Genomic DNA, 16,287 nt, shown 5'->3' with positions numbered 1-16,287 from the left:
GCCATGGGTATTTAACGGCGTTTGCTCGTCTGTGGTGTCTTTAGACCCCCGTTTCCATGACAACGACACTTTCCGTCTCCGTATAGGCGACAGAAATATACAAATCACTGGAATTTTCTAAAATTTAACTATAAATTTCATGAAACGTAGCTGCGACGGTCAACGAGATACGTAGTTTCTAACCAAAACAAGACAAATGTTCCAAAAATGTCAGGTTTCAAACTGTTTTCTTGATAAATTTCACCTTTCGCAGATATTTTTTAACAGTTTGGACCCTCTTCAGTAGAATGTTTACACCTGACGGTAATGTGTGTGTGCACGTGTGTGTGTGTTGTTCGGTCGGGGGAGGGCTTCATTCCCATCTCACGCTCAGAGAAAAGGAGGGTCCCGAGGAAAAGTGCGTCCGTCCTCATTGGGCGGCGAAGGCCCTCCCTCCTGGCTTTTAAAAGCCTGCGTTCATACCTGAGTTACAAAAGCTCCGCAGCTCCGCGCACGGCCGCCCGCCTTCATCTGAGTGTCTGACTTCTTCCAAATAAAATCATTTAAAAAAGGAAACAAAAAACTTAACACAGGGGAACTTTAACGGAGCTGCTTGACGGACTTCTCAGTAAGTGAACGGCTTTGTTAGAATTCATGATATGCAGGAAAATAATATGGAAAATTGTTTAAAAAGTTTTTTTAATGTGAATTTTGCATTTAATTTTTTTTTTGGTTGTTTTTTTGCTGCTGTGGCTAAAATAAACCATTTTTCTGGAAGACATGCAGCAGAGTGTGTGTGTGTGTGTGTGTGCAGGCCAGGGTTTCTGCACTGTGCTTTTTGCCTGGGAGGGATTTTGTGGAGGTGGCTGATGCAAGAGTGTGTTTGAATTGAGGATGAATGAGGTGGTGCTTCCAGAAAGACACGAAAAGAGCCCAGAGAAACCCAAAACCACTGTCTTCCTCGGTGCCTCTGCTGCTTTGGATTGCAGAATTGCATATTTATAACTTGCAGAGGTCTCCAGTTGTTTCTTTCTACTCTCTACTGAATTCAACCTAAGATGTTGAAATCTCAGGAGAATGCAGATTTAAAAACCGTGCGTATGCACGGTTTTTAAATCTGCATTTTCCTGAGATTTGAAGTTTGCAAATTGGGTGTTTGATCCGAAAATACTGCAGGAAATAGTTATAGTTTTGTTTCTCGTTCTCAGAATCTCAGTCGTGCATCGTGAAGTCAGACAGTATTTACCAGCTGATCAATAACTTTGGTGTCATGGATGGTCAAGCAATAGAGAAGCAACAGTGAGGTGGAATTTGTATTGGTGTGTGTGTGGGGGTGTGTGTGTGTGTGTGTGTGTGTGTGTGTGTGTGTGTGTGTGTGTGTGTGTGTGTGTGTGTGTGTGTGTGTGCGTGCACAGCTGAGCACACACCGATCAGGTCGAAGTGTGTGAAGTGTGTTTTCTCAGTCCTGAAAGATTCCATTAAAGCCGAACAGGAAAAAGCCAACAAATGCACGAACCTCTCAGCACATTGTGTTCATCCTGCTGTGAGTGTGTGTGTGAGTGTGTGTGAGTGTGTGAGATATGCATCAGACGTGTGTTCCCCTGGTTGTAGCGACATGTGAGGTTAACCCGGTCCGACAGGTTAATCCTCTTGGCCGCGGGAAGCGAGATGCGTCTCCCCCCGGTTCGCCCGCCTTGCCTCGCCTACCGATGTGTGTGTGTGTGTGTGTGTGTGTGATGCACTTATTAACGGTAACGGAGCCGCTTAATCTCCGCTTGGCGGCGTCCGCCGCCGGGATCCGCCCCCGCGACATCGGACGGCGTTCCCCAGCAGTGTGGACTGATGCGCGGCGGCCTGTTGACTGTAAACACATGACGATCAAAGACTGATTACCCAGCAGCCCCGGCTGGGAATCTGGCACCGCTCCGTTGTGTTCGTGTGCTCGTTACCGGGGGGGTTTGCGCCGTTTTTTTAGCTGTTTTTCTTCCCGTCCGGCGCCATCAAAGAGGCCTTTGTGAGAGTGACAGGCCGCGGCGGCGTGAATCATTTTCCTGGCCTCCTCCTTACGTAACGACAAGATGAATGGAGTTTATGGAAAAATGTGCCCCTTTTTGTTGGCCGGCGGTGGGCGGGGCCTGGTAGACCGTGGTTGACGGACGTATCCTTGACCCGCTTTCTGAGTGTGTTGACTCAGCTCTTCGTCCACGTCAACGCGTGTTTGCTCTGTCCGCCCAGCGATAGACTGAAGCCGTGATGCGTTTGTGTTTTATGACGTGGAAATAAATCAAAAGCGGTGCTGAGTCCTCCATCGGGTGGGAGGCCGGTTCCCTCCTCCGCCTTCTCCATCAAGGCCGAATCGCCCCTCAGGAGGCCGATAAGGCGCCACAGTAGAGCGTCTGTTATTCCTGCCGTGAACTCTGAGAACCCAAATAAACTCTCCCAACCTGTTTCCAGCTCTCACAGGTGAAAACGTCCAGTTCTAAAACCGAGCGTCCGCCAGCGCCGCCTCCTGGAATCAGTCCCCGCGAATCCTGAACGCCGCCAGCGTCTTGTCCTGCTGTGAGCGCCGCCATGCCGGGGGTCGTGGATCGCATGGAGCTGAGGAAGGTCGCCACGGAGGTGGACGACGACAGCGCCGACAGCCTGGACGACCGCTTCACCGAGCCCATCGACTCCGAGAAGGCCACCATCAACAGGTGGGCGGCGCGGCGAGGAGACGCCAGGAAACCAAACCGCTTTGTGAAACGTGACGCGATTCCTCTTGTCTTCTTCCATTGAAGCCAATTCCTGGACGACAATGACGACGGAGAAAGCCAGAAGTTCCTGTCAAACGGTCTGATGAAGAAGAAGAAGTATGAGGAGTACCATGAAGAATATGTAAGTGAATCCACCAATCGCCCGAGCCGTGATCGATAGGTGGTTTGAAAAATGTGTCGACTCACTCCTCCTTCAACAAACGTTTCACAACGGAGTGTTCAGACTGATTGCAGGTATTGACGACAGCATTATTAAGCTATTTGTTGAGCCTTCTGTTGTAATTAACAACACTGTTGTCATGGAAACCAGTAATGCTCAGCGCCTCTGAATCTAGAAAAGCTCTGTTAATGACTATATCTGCCATACTTTGCCAAAGAAGGCTAACGTTACTCTAAATGTGGCGTTTTTGGACTCGTTGGACGCTCTGTAAACTTGCACCAGTTCCACGTGCACGGTGCACGTCATCAAACGCAGCGACCGGTGTGGTTTGTGCTCCTGAAGAGGAGCGTGATGCAGAAGTCTCATCCGTTTTTAGTAAATGTCAAACATTCTGGAAATCCTTCACAAACAGGGAAACGCCTCAGTGTCCACAGCTAATTCAAATAAACACTGTTTGTTTTAAAGTTACAGGAAAAAGATGCAGAAAGTCTTTTAATGCGTGAACCAAGTAAGACGTTGCAATAAGTGAAGTGAGCCAAAACCTGCAGGAGATTCAGCAGAATCGAGCAAAACTTAGATACATTCAATGATAAAACACTTAATGAGTTGGAGAAGTTGGAGAAAAAAACATAATTCAGTTCAGTTCAGTTATTTCAATGTAGTAAAAATGGGTTGGGGAGCGTAAAACCCACCAAAAGCAACTGATTTAAGTTATAGTGAAATAAAATATATAGATATAATTAATACACGGTGCTTGCTTGATACAAAAAATGTGTTTTTTAATTAAAAATTGATGTGTGCTGTCAGTGTTATTGACATATCAGGTTTATGGAAACGTGTGAATCATTGGAACATCAAACAGTACAGACAAAATGGGTACTAAGAGCACAGATTCGACAATATAACACAAAGAAATGCAGCTTTTGACCTGGTTTGACCTTTGACCTCTCTCTCTCTTGCTCTCAGCACCCGGGCCATGCCTCCTTCGGCATGTCCATCTTCAACTTGAGCAACGCCATCATGGGCAGCGGCATCCTGGGCCTGTCCTACGCCATGGCCAACACCGGCATCGTCCTCTTCTTGTACGTAGCTCGCTTCCCGCGGAGCACTTCCTCCATCCGACACCGAACAGCCAGTGAACTGGAACCAGCTTCGCTCTTTAACACCATATTCTCAGGCTATAATGTTTCTCCGGTCCGTCAGGTTGAAGTATTGTTCACATTGGACTCTGTTAAAAATAGACGTAGACATCTGAACCGGGCCGTGCGTCCCGTGCCTGTGCGTTATCAGCGTTCGTGGACGACTTCCAGCAGCATCCGACCCCCCGCTGTCACCCGATAGCCCCCCCCCCCCGTCTCCCGCTCTCAACTGACAACACCTTCAGTAAATGTTCAGATCTGTATGTTTAAAGAGAAAGTCTGAGCTGACTCTCTCTGCCTCTGCAGAATCCTCCTGGTGGCCGTGGCCATTCTGTCGCTCTACTCGGTGCATCTGCTGCTGATGACCGCCAAAGAAGGAGGTCGGTACAGCCTCCAAACAAATTTCTCTCGTCTTCATTGACGCGTGATAGAGGTAAATGTTCGATAAATGATGCCCTCGTCTGCTCTGACAGGATCCCTCATCTATGAGAAGCTGGGAGAGCGGGCGTTCGGCTGGCCCGGGAAGATGGCCGCCTTCGGTTCCATTATAATGCAAAACATAGGAGGTAATCGCTGTGATGAAATATCTAAACAGAGGGGAGATTTGAAACGTGCAGACCGGTGCAGATCCATTGACCTTTCACCCCTCCCGCAGCCATGTCCAGCTACCTCTTCATCGTCAAATACGAGCTCCCAGAAGTGATCAGGACCTTCATGCGCTTGGAGGAGAACTCCGGGTGAGCTTACTGCAGATGGAATGTGTGTGTCTGAGTGTGAGAGCTTCCTGTGACTGGAGCCCTGCGCTGTGCTTGCAGTGAGTGGTACCTGAACGGGAACTACCTGGTGGTGTTCGTCTCGGTCGGGGTCATCCTCCCCCTGTCCCTGCTGAAAAACCTCGGTAAGGAGCCGCCTCCGCCCTGGATTCTCCCTCCCTTCTCCGGCCTTCTAAGAAGCTGGGATGTCGAGTTTTTGCCACCTGAAGAGCGATCTGTCGGTCGCAGCTGTCCGCCGTCGGCTCTGCCAGAACAGAAATAATGTAACGCTAGTCCGGCTCTGAGTCAGCCGGGGCAGTTAGGGTTGAGTGTAACGTGACACCGCGGTCCAGCGGGTAGTCAGCTCCGACACTCAGGTGGGATTTATGAGCGCCGGAGTCGTCTCCAAAAGCTCCTCTGTTCAGATTTTATAATGAAGACAATTATCTCAGAGGAGCAAGCGAGCGGCGACCAGCTTGACTTCTACTGTACGTGAGTCTGGATCCAGGACATCGTGAATCAGGCTGACGCTCGGCTCTGCTCCAGAACCATCCATGGACCCAAACCAAGAACTAGATGTGACCCACATCCAGGAATAGGTCCCAGAATGAGCTGGAAGCCAGAAAGAAAGACGAGAGCCGAGTAGGAAGAAGGCATCTGGTGATTAAAGCAGGAGGGAGGGTGAAGGAGAAAAGTCGATCAGCTTGAGAGGAGATCAGTTGTAGTCCTTGTGTGTTTAACATATCAGCTCTGTTTCCTCCTGTCTAGGTTACCTGGGCTACACCAGCGGCTTCTCCCTCAGCTGCATGGTCTTCTTCTTAGGCGTTGTGAGTACATCTCAGCGTTGAAGCTCAACCTTTTCACCCTTTTCCTCGTCGTATTAAATCAGCTGCGTCGTTCGTGTTTCCTCCAGATAATCTACAAGAAGACGCAGCTGCCGTGCCCGCTCCCGTTCTTCTACGGCCACTCCAACCTCAGCATGAACGCCTCGGACGCGTCGGGCCTGTACGCGCTGCACAACCGCTCGGCGCAGATGGATTTCTCCCGAGCCGACGTGACGCCCGCCGTGCCCGCCGGCCACGACGCCCACCACTCCACGGGGGTGCACTACCAGCCCCACCCCGACGACGAGGAGATGTGCACGCCCAAGTACTTCGTCTTCAACTCGCAGGTGCGCCGCGATCCGGCTCCATATGCAGTTTCTTCAAGCTTCTGCACTCGAGGAATGCGCCGCTCGATGCACAGCAGGGAGTACAATGAAGGGGCTCGTGCAGATCAAACAGGAGAAGAATAGCAGCGTCTGCTGGGACATGTTTGGGAGGGGTGTGTTCTCAAACATACGTTCAGGATGACTTTTCTCTATGGAGAATAAATCAGGGCGGCAGTGACAAACCATTACATTCCAGTGTGGTTTAGAGGGAACGTGTTGACCTTTGCATTTTCATTATATCTCCAATTGTTTTTGGCCCTGAAAGAAGAACGTATTACAAAAATCAAATAAAACTGCTTTAAACCTTTGTGACTATGCATGAAGAACAGAAGAAAAGTCGTTTGTTTCTTTTCCCTCTGGCCTCGGTTGTAAAAGCCAACATTCTGACAGCAGCAGTGGGAAACATAATCTGCAGATCTCGTCGGCCGGGGCGCCTTCAGTGCGTCACCACGTTTAAAAGAGCAGGAAAAAAAAAAAGCTTTCCGAGGGTTTTAATTTTTCCAGCTCGAGCTACAGAACAAGTCGTCTCTGTCCTGCAGCTGCTTCATTTACTGGAATAGTTCTGACATCTTCACCTTACGGATGAGGAGATGATTTGGAAGAGTTTGTTGAGGCTGGAGTCCCACAGGGATCGGGTCTGGGTCCCTGATAGTTTGTTGTTTCTGTTTTTTGTTTCCTGTTTTATATATTTGTTTGTGGTTTCTGCCGCAGACGGCGTACACCGTGCCCATCCTGGCCTTCGCCTTCGTCTGCCACCCTGAGGTGCTGCCCATCTACAGCGAGCTCAAAGAGTGAGTCTCCTCACCTCATTATGCGTGAGTGTGTACACAGGCGGGTGTTAAAGAGAATGTGTGTGTGTGTGTGTGTTTGCAGCCGCAGCAGGAGGAAGATGCAGAACGTCTCCAACCTGTCCATCCTGGCCATGCTCATCATGTACATGCTGTCGGCGCTGTTCGGCTACCTCACCTTCTACGGTGAGAGAAACACACACACGGGGTGAGGAAGGTGTGTTTCTTCAGGACGTCTCCGCCTGAATCCCGTCTTCCTCCGCTCCCATGCAGACTTCGTGGAGGCAGAGTTGCTCCACACCTTCACCAAGGTGTACAAGTTCGACACGATGCTGCTGCTGGTGCGCCTGGCCGTCCTCACCGCCGTCACGCTCACCGTGCCCATCGTGCTTTTCCCCGTGAGTACAACACACACACGCATACACACACACACACACACACACCGATACACAGCGTGTCCGCGTGAAGTCAAGATTAAGAAAATATCACGGTGTCCCGTCTGCGTCCGTAAACAGAGCCTCATTTGGAGTCTCAACATAATTTGATTTGCGTCAGAGGACACAGAAACACACACACACACACACACACACACACACACACACACTCACACTCCGCCCCTCTAAATGTCCAGCATTTCTGCCACTTGCAGTCATTCTGCTGACAGACTGGGTTTTGTATTTGCTGCAGACTCAGTGTTTCTGTGTCGTTGCCGGGGTTTTTTTTTCCCCCCTCCCGTGTAATTTGGTGAAAAAAGAACAGGCTGTTCGCCTCGTGTTGTCGTCCCAAACCCCGGTACGCTCCGGGCTCATAAACTCCAACACCTTTTATTTACAGCAACACACTCACACTTTCAGTGTTTCCTCATTTCTCTCGTTATGGGGTCAAAAGTCGGCCCGGCCCGTGTGTGACGTCCACTCACTGAAACTTATCACCTCAGTCAGTCACACTCTGTCACACACTCACACACACTCACACACACTCACACTCATCGGACTTCCTTCTCCATATATGGTCGTGAGCTAATTTTAGCTTTGGCCCTTATCTGACTTCATGGGGACAAAAATGGCTGCTGGCCAGAGGAAGTTTCTCACCCCGTTTAGGACGTCAGGCATTTCAGCGCGCGCGCACACACGCACACACGTGGTTTAATGTGAAGACAAGCTGCAGATCGCTTCTGAACCTGAGTGGCTGAAGGTACAGGGAGCTGCCACCAGAGGGCAGCAGATGCTTTGATAGATACAGAACAGCTGTCAGGAAGTGATGCAGTGAAGCCTTCATGTTGCAGTAATCCAGCACACACACGCACGCACACACACACACACACACACACACACACACACACACACACACCACGCACACACAGTATAAAGTAAAGAAGGCCGTTTATGAATCATAAGAAATGGTTGAAGTTTCAGGAAGCTGCCACTAGGGGGCAGCAGCTTAGTTGATGTTCAGTGAAGTGCTGACAGGATGATGCAGCAAGCTTGTCTTGTCTGAGACACACACACACACACACACACACACACACACACACACACACACACACACACACAGCTGCACAATCTGAAGGTTTAACATTTGTCATCTCTTTGTAACCTTCTACACACATTTTTGTCCTGTGACTTGTCATAGCCATGAGTCATTCCCCCTCCCTCCACAGGAATTAAAAAAAAAAACCTGCATTCTCGCCCCTCGTTTAATCAGATAGCGCGGACCCCCCCTGACTCTGCATTCCCACCCCATCTCTGCAGTGGAAGTTTACAGAGTGGACAGTGGAAAAACCCTCACCCTGACCGCCTTCGCTCGGAGGCGGAGCCTATGAGACGGGGTGGGATGAGCGTGTGGTGGGATAGAAACACAAAGCCCCGGCGAGGGCCGCGCATTCCTTGAAATGTGAAGAGTTGGTGATAGAGGATGTGTAGAAATGTGCTTGTGGCGGTACGTGGCCGCCATGCCGGCACGGCCTGAGTCTGGCTTTGAAGGCAGGATTAAGATATCAGGATTTGGGGTTTTTGCGATGATTCTCTGCTCATCTGCACAGATTAATGTAGCTTCAGGTGTTGAAATGTCAAATAGCAAGTTTGTCCACCAGCAGTTCAGTTCCTTACTGTAACATTGGGGAAATGCAGGACATAAAAACTTGATAAGGACGGAGAAACATGAGCCGGAGACTGGATTCGCCCGAGCAGCTGCGCTGAATTATTGGGCAGAGACGTCCTCGGTTTGACATATGGCGCCTTAATCACCTGTCAGGGTGTGGCGCAAACTGGTTTTAGCCTTAATGTCTGCATGTAAAGTCACAAGTTAAAGTCCGTGCGGCACAGAGTCGGTTTTGGCAGCGAGTCGCTGGAAACCAAGAGGCTGGAATCAAGCTGATTTGTTTGCGGTGCCTTGATTTGTACGGAGCGGGGATGTTTAATAAATCGAGCACAGTAAAAACAGTTGAAAGGCTCTTGGAAGTTTGTCTGCCAAGTTTCCCTTTTGACCTTTGCGAATCCCATCTCCTGACCTTCATTTTGAATCACCTTCGGCTGGAGATTAACGTTAGCTTTGTCTCAGACTGTCCTTGCCTCCCGCCGGAGTTAAAGAATGTGTGTAAGGCACACGTAGTGTGTGTGTGCGTGCGTGCGTGCGTGTGTGTGTGTGTGTGTGTACGTACGAGGTCGCAGGGTGTGCAGTCACGTGAAGGATAGATGCTAACCGACGCCAGATCACACAGGGCTTTGTCAGGATCCAACACATAATGAAAAGGGCTTTATGTGGAGTCGAACGTGCCCCAGTTCTCAGGCTCAAAGTGTGGGAGAGGCCTGCCAAACGCGCCGATTCACACCTCCACCGTCACTCTCAGGGCTCGCCGTTGACCCCGCGACTCCTTTGCGACCCTTTGCTGGCCGTACGAACCTGAAGATTTGTCCTAGATTTAATTGGCAGAGTCATTTTAAACCTTTCTGGTTTCATCATGCTTCCGCTGCTCTTGATATTTTTAGCACTTCATGAAGTTTCACTTCAGATTCAGCGTCTGGACGACTCCAGAGAAAAGCAGCTGCAGCACAGCTGTCTCGTATTTTCGCAAATCAGATTTGCAGAGAAAACGCAGCCCACAATTTCCAATTTGCTTCTGATTGAGAACAAATTCCAACGAGCCGCTGGTCTCCGGCGAGCTGCCGACTGGCTGCAGCCAGATGTGTCCAGACCGGTCCAGCTGCATGCGTGCGGACGGACAGACGGGTGAAACCGGTGCAAACATCACGCGCTGAACTCCAAAGGCTCGCGGCCGGGTGCCGAATAGCTTGGAGCCTCGGAGAGAAATGCTGCGTCCAGGCTCGAGTTTTCCGAGCGAGGCCTAATTATGCAACAGACGGTGGGAGCGAGCCGAAGGTAAAGAGCTGCAAACTTTACGTGGTCAGAAGAAAGGCGCTCCGGCGGAGGTGGTGACACTTGTTTGGCAGAGGACTGTGAAGTGCGGGCATCGCAGTCGAACCTCCTGACCGTCACGGCCCGGATCCTTTCCTTCAGTCGACAGCGCAGAAAATCTGCTTAATTTGATGAATATAAATTTTGTCCTTAAATCAAACTCAAAAAAGGTTACACAGAAATAACCCCTGGTGTTCTGGGAGCACTGGAAAACAAAATTTTCCTGCATTCTGTATTTTTAATCCATTCATCAGTGATTCTGTCATTTACATGGGCCTTTTTATTGCTGTATGAATCTGAATAAAGCATAATTTCGCTCTACAAAGACCACGTAAACGCATGAAAACTTCACTCAGAATTAAAGGTGCTGTAGGCAGGATTCAGCATCTCCGCCATCTTGCTTAGGGTTACCTAAGCAAGATGGCGATTTGACCCATCTAAAGGCCTCAGTATACTCCCCCGCTGCCGCTACGTCGTTCCTACGACGTAGACGTCGTAGCCCTACGACGTCTACGTCGGGCTACGTCGGGGATTGACGTGCGCCTCCCGAAAATTGTGACTTCGCGTCGTTTCGACGCGTGGTGACGTGAACGTCGAGGGCTGTGATTGGTCCGCTTTCGCGTTGTTTATAGAATAAAGTAGAACTCACCCGGAATGCTTTTCTGATCCGAACAGTGCTTCGGGAGAAATTTAGATCCAAAATTGAGCGGCGCACATCCCTATACTGTTAGCAGTGTTAGCACTGTTAGCAGACGGGGCTATGTGTATAGCCGCTCCTCAAACGGCTTTAATCGTCCAAAAGCTCATTAGTTTCACCAATATTTCATCACGGTCCGCTCAGCCTCTCCTCCTCCACAGCCCAGTGTCACCAGATATGTCATATATGCAGATATATGTTCGGTAAATGCACGCGTCTCTAGATACGTACGTCTCGAAATCTATATCTATAGATCTATGTCTAGGTAAAGCCGGAGCTACGGAAGCAGCATTGTTGTTGTGACTGCTAGCAGCTTGCCAGAGGAGGGCGTTCCCTTGACGCAGGAGCAAGATATGTTCAGTAGCGGCGTAGGGTTGCCGGCGTAGGAACGCCGTGGCGGCGACGGGGGAGCATACTGAGGCCTTAAGATGGCGATTTGAAACCCAGCACAGCCAATCCTGTCCTGTTTTCTCTGACATCACGCCCTTACCCAAGTTAAGCCCCTCCCACAAGAACGTGCGACGAACGCCCCTCGACCAATCACGGTTAGAGCCTCATGGGCTCTTCTGATTGGTCAAAGATACCTGGAGCTGTCGAGATTCCTTTTCAGCTCAGAACAGAGACAGATGGAAACGCTGCGCCCTCGCGGTAGAGCAATTATGCTACACTCCTAAAGGATTATCAATGGATAGTCTAACATTTAATCCAAAGAAAACACAGAAAAATTAGCATTGACTAGCAAAATCCTGCCTACAGCAGCTTTAAGTTTGAATCCGAAACGGAATTATATGTAAATTAGGCGCGACTTCATTCCGGTCGTTCTGCGCATGCTCCGCCATGATGACGTAACATTCCAAGATGGCGGCCTGCGTCCCGCAGATCGACTCGCACGGAGACGATTTATTTAATAGGAATTTTAGAAGAATTGGATATAATGAAACGAGCGGATGGACGGGCGCTTAACAACGCGGACATTTTCAAAGCCGTGGTGTCAAGGTTAATTGAGAAAGAAAGAAGAGAAAAACGCTGTTTACTTCCGGGAGACGTAAGTACGTCACGGCCGCCCTCTGTCCAATCAGAACGCTTGGCAGATCCCTCGTTTTTTTCCCCATGTAAATACGAAACTCATGAATGTAATTCTGAATTGCTTAATTCAGAATTCAGTGTAGATTAGAATAGAATAGAATAGAACATTATTTGTCATTGCAAGAAGTACAACGAAACTGATGTGGTTTAAAGCGACACTAAGGAACTTTTCAACCTTAATAAAACATCTTAATATCTTTTGTGATGATACATCGACTTACAACTAGTTGAATGACCCCTCTGTCATGGCCTGAGGGCGTCAGTATTGCTTTCACTTGGACTGAGCAGCAGTGAGGAGGGTGGTAGGAACCCTGCACACTAAAAAGCTCCAAATGTGCGGACTGCTTTACGGCATGCGTCACATCATGATATAACATTTTTTAGCCACCATTAGATTCATGACCTCGTCGCTGTCCGTCCTTCACACAGCCACTGGAAACAAATGTGGCGAGTTCAGTCCGACAGCACGCCACCGGGAGCAGCATTTTACGACGCCACGCGCTAGACCTCATGGGAACTGTGGTATTGCTTCAGGCAAAACACTACCGCTTTTGTCCACTGGCGCCGCCAAAATCAACGAAAACTGAAAGTTCCTTAGTGTCGCTTTAAAGACGCCCTGTAATATAGTTTGGGATGATTTATAACCTTGTTAGGATCAAAATTTTGACATCCAGAAGCCGTGAAATGACCATTAATATATCTATTTCTTTCTTTAACTTAATGATTTATCTTAACATCATACTAAAATACACACAAATTTTATATTTCATCTTTTTTCTTAAATTAATTTCTATACGCTGATACCATTTTGGATCCAATTTGACCTGGAACTGTTGATTATGAGTCAATGTTGGTGCATTGCTGCTTGAATTAGAATCAGCTGTTAAGAGATCATAGAACGTAAAGAGTAACCTACGTTCACTCCAACACATTTATCAAGCTGTGGGCTGAACTGATGATGCTGGATCTTTTTTACGGTGACTGGAAACTCCCCAGTGGAATCTGGACTGGGAGTCATGACAGCCTGGAGAACATTGATCTTATTGTCCGTCTGCTGAGCATGTGCAGACGAACCGTGGCTGTGGTGCGCGGTCACAGTAGCAGCGTTTTCAGTCACTCCGAGCAGAAATGTTTTGAAACCCGACCCCGAAAACCCAATGAAAGTTTAGCGTTGACACGGTAAAGGCAGGCCGAGACGCTGCAGGATTCCCACTGAGGCGACACTTGTGCTTCTCATAAACACCACTGTGTTTGTCCCCAGTGACTCCATGTCTGGTGATTTACTCCTGAAGCTCCTCGAGCTGCTGTCATTGACCTCGTGTGGCTCTCCGTGTTGGAGTAGCTGATCTGGGGATGAGTTTGTTAAACCTCTCTGCTTCTACTTTGTTTCAACTTCAGCTGAAACAAATGAAAGTTAAGACTCTGGATCTGCAGAACTGGAAACTCTGCTTGTGCTTCAGCGTGAGACTAGTTAGTAAAGAGGAAGGTGGAGAGGAGGAGGGAAGAAAAAAAAAAAAAGAAAACCTGATTGACAATAGCGATGCTTGTCGACGCCTCCCCCCCCAGTAGGCCCCTCCTCTCGCGCTCGGCTGATGCAATCCCCCGGCTCCATTGCGCTGCGGGAGATAATCCGCAGGCTTTCTGAATGGAGCGCTCTTTGTAACCTTCCTCCCCGCGGCCCACGAGGCACCTGATACCTGCGACCTTTCACCCAGTGGAGGCCTGAACGGGCCGCCCGTGGCTCAGCGGCACCAGGATATCCCGGCTAAGACGCCCCGCCGCGGCCGCACAGTCCCCCCCACCCCCCCCCACCCCCCCCCCCCCCCCCCCCCCCCCCACCCCACTACTCGTGCGCGCACACGGACACGCAATGACCCCGCAGCACTTGACACACTTCACTAAGTGGCCAAGTGTGGGAATCGACTCCTGGCACACATGGAGACTTTCCTCCAGGGAGCAGCGACACTCGGTTCTCACTGCGTGTGTCTGTGATCAGACTCCTGCCTGCAAATCGAACCCTGCACGTGATCAGATGTGTGTGTGTTTATATTCCACGACGCACAAGCGCAGGTTCGGACGCCTGTAACTCTGACATTGCGTTTCGCCTCCTTGCTGCAGTTTCCACTCAGATTTTAGAGTAATTCTTTGGGATTTTGTGAACTTTCATTCATTCTTTAGAGCATTTAAGAGGCCAAGCGCTGAGGCTGGAGGGGAATTCTGTGTTCGTTCGTACCGAAGGTGCTTTTCATCTTTAACTCGTTGCTTTTAAGGATGTTTACTGGCTTCATCAAAATGCTTGATCTCATTGAAACTGCAACAAGTATCAGTATATATTTCCTGAAATGACAAGACATTTGACAAATGTATTTTTTTATTAGAGAACTGGCAAAAAAAAAAAAAAAAAAAAAAAGTGACAGAAAGAAAGCAGAATGCATGAGAATATCTCAAAGCCTACTTTTTTGAGTTGATCTTAAGAAGAAATACTCAGAAATGTTTTCTATATGTGATGAAATTCTGTTGGGAAGCATAAAACTGACCAAAATTACTCATTATTTCACATATAACAGTTAATGAAAATGTCTAAAAAGGTGAAAATTATTACAACAAACAAGCAAATGTGATCTTTATTCTGATCGGTGCGATGGAGCTCGGCACTGACCTGTCGGACGTTTGCTTCTCCTCAGATCCGCTCCTCCATCACCACGCTGCTCTTCAGTGGGCGGGACTTCAGCTGGACCCGGCACATGCTGATCGCCGCCGCCATCCTGGCCTTCAACAACATGCTGGTCATCTTCGTCCCGACCATCAGGGACATCTTCGGCTTCATCGGTGAGCGGAGCCCCGACAGAAGCTGCACCTCGGGTCTCAGAAGAATTTCCTGTTACTGGTTTCCGTGAGACGACTTGTCTGAACCAGTCTGGGATTTTCCCGCTTTTCAAATCCGTGTTTCAACTTTCACCACGTAGATCTCTTTAAGCACTCCAGGATTTAACAAGGATCCTTTGAATCTGAACCTTTTTCCACATTCGATGAGGTTACCTCAGCCTATGCTTCCACTTAATCCTCCTCTTCCTCTTCCAGGTTCGTCTGCGGCCACCATGCTCATCTTCATCCTCCCTGCTGCGTTCTACCTCCGCCTGGTGAAGTCGGTGCCGCTCCGCTCCCCGCAGAAGATCGGGGTGAGTGCACGATAGAGGCGCCATTTACGTTTTCCTTGTGTCGAGCGGACGGAAACGTCACCTGGTGTCTCGTCCCGCAGGCCGCCGTCTTCCTGGTGGTGGGAATCGTCTTCATGATCGGCAGCTTGTCGCTCATCGCCCTGGACTGGATCCACAACCCGTCGGGCTCCGGCGGCGGCCACTAGGCCCGCCGGGGCACCGCGTTCGGCCGGCGCCGTCATCCTCACCCGTCTGCAATCTCTCCTGGCGGCTTCCCTTCATCCGGCGGTGGACAGAACGCGCCGCGTCAGGCGAGGACGCGTTGGGCTCCCCCTGCTGGCGGAACCAGTCCCGCCGCCCTCGTCCGAACTGTGACCTGCAGGGACGACGACGCACAACCAGTCGTCCTCCGAGATCCGTGGAGACGTTTTTGGAGGACTATTCACACACACGTTTCTAGCAATATGTTTCAGCTTCAGCACACACGTCAACGTCAGTATTGACTCAAAACCATCGTCAGGAAGTCGCCGCCGCGCTCCACGTCAATCGGTCCTTGACTTTGCCAAAGTCAGCACGCACATAGAGGTTCAGCGGACGGGGAAATGCCAGAGGCCTTCCTGAAGCTGGCTGTTTTCATCTCGGCTGTCCGGGCGGAAGCGAAGAGGCGCTCTCAGTATTACTGACACGGAGAGATGGGAACCGGCAGGGTGTGAATGTACATAATTTATCTACTGAAAGAAAAAGAAAAGAAAAACATGTTGTACATAATGTCTGACGTGGCCTCGAGGCCGTCTGCCAATCAGGCGGGATGGCATCGGAGTGTGTGAGTGTGTGTGTATGTGAGCTGAACTCCTCGCAGCTACAACCTGAAGAGTTCAGTGAAGAGTACACACACACACACACACACACACACACACACACACCAGCTGGAGTAATTTATTAGGCACTGCACTTAAACGTAGGGTAGTTTGAGAATAATCTGCGAAAAGATGAATCATTCGGACAAATCAAAAATCAGATTTTTAACTTGTGCCAAAATACTTCGAGGTATTTATCCCACCGACGATCAAAAGTTAAAACGGTTCGCTGGTTAATCTCAGCGGACTGACGATCCGACGCCTTGACGCGTCCCGGAAGTGACCTCTGAC

The 16,287-nt window shown here is 49.6% G+C and overlaps 1 protein-coding gene across 1 annotated transcript; it reads left to right on the top strand.

Moving 5' to 3' along the window:
* The first annotated feature begins 479 nt into the window (after positions 1 to 479).
* Positions 480 to 15,881, top strand: slc38a4 (solute carrier family 38 member 4). Its single transcript, XM_030113724.1, has 16 exons — positions 480 to 607; positions 2,434 to 2,675; positions 2,760 to 2,856; positions 3,862 to 3,977; positions 4,341 to 4,414; positions 4,508 to 4,600; positions 4,690 to 4,771; positions 4,850 to 4,932; positions 5,555 to 5,613; positions 5,700 to 5,957; positions 6,708 to 6,787; positions 6,870 to 6,970; positions 7,058 to 7,182; positions 14,666 to 14,810; positions 15,063 to 15,160; positions 15,241 to 15,881. Exons 2-16 carry the CDS (start codon positions 2,551 to 2,553, stop codon positions 15,343 to 15,345), a joined length of 1,641 nt encoding a protein of 546 aa, XP_029969584.1. The 5' UTR covers positions 480 to 607; positions 2,434 to 2,550; the 3' UTR covers positions 15,346 to 15,881.
* The last annotated feature ends 406 nt before the right edge of the window (positions 15,882 to 16,287 follow it).

Source organism: Salarias fasciatus, chromosome 17, assembly GCF_902148845.1.
Source record: "Salarias fasciatus chromosome 17, fSalaFa1.1, whole genome shotgun sequence".
In the NCBI taxonomy this organism is placed as follows: Eukaryota; Metazoa; Chordata; class Actinopteri; order Blenniiformes; family Blenniidae; genus Salarias; species Salarias fasciatus.
This window is presented reverse-complemented; position numbering and strand designations above follow the sequence as displayed.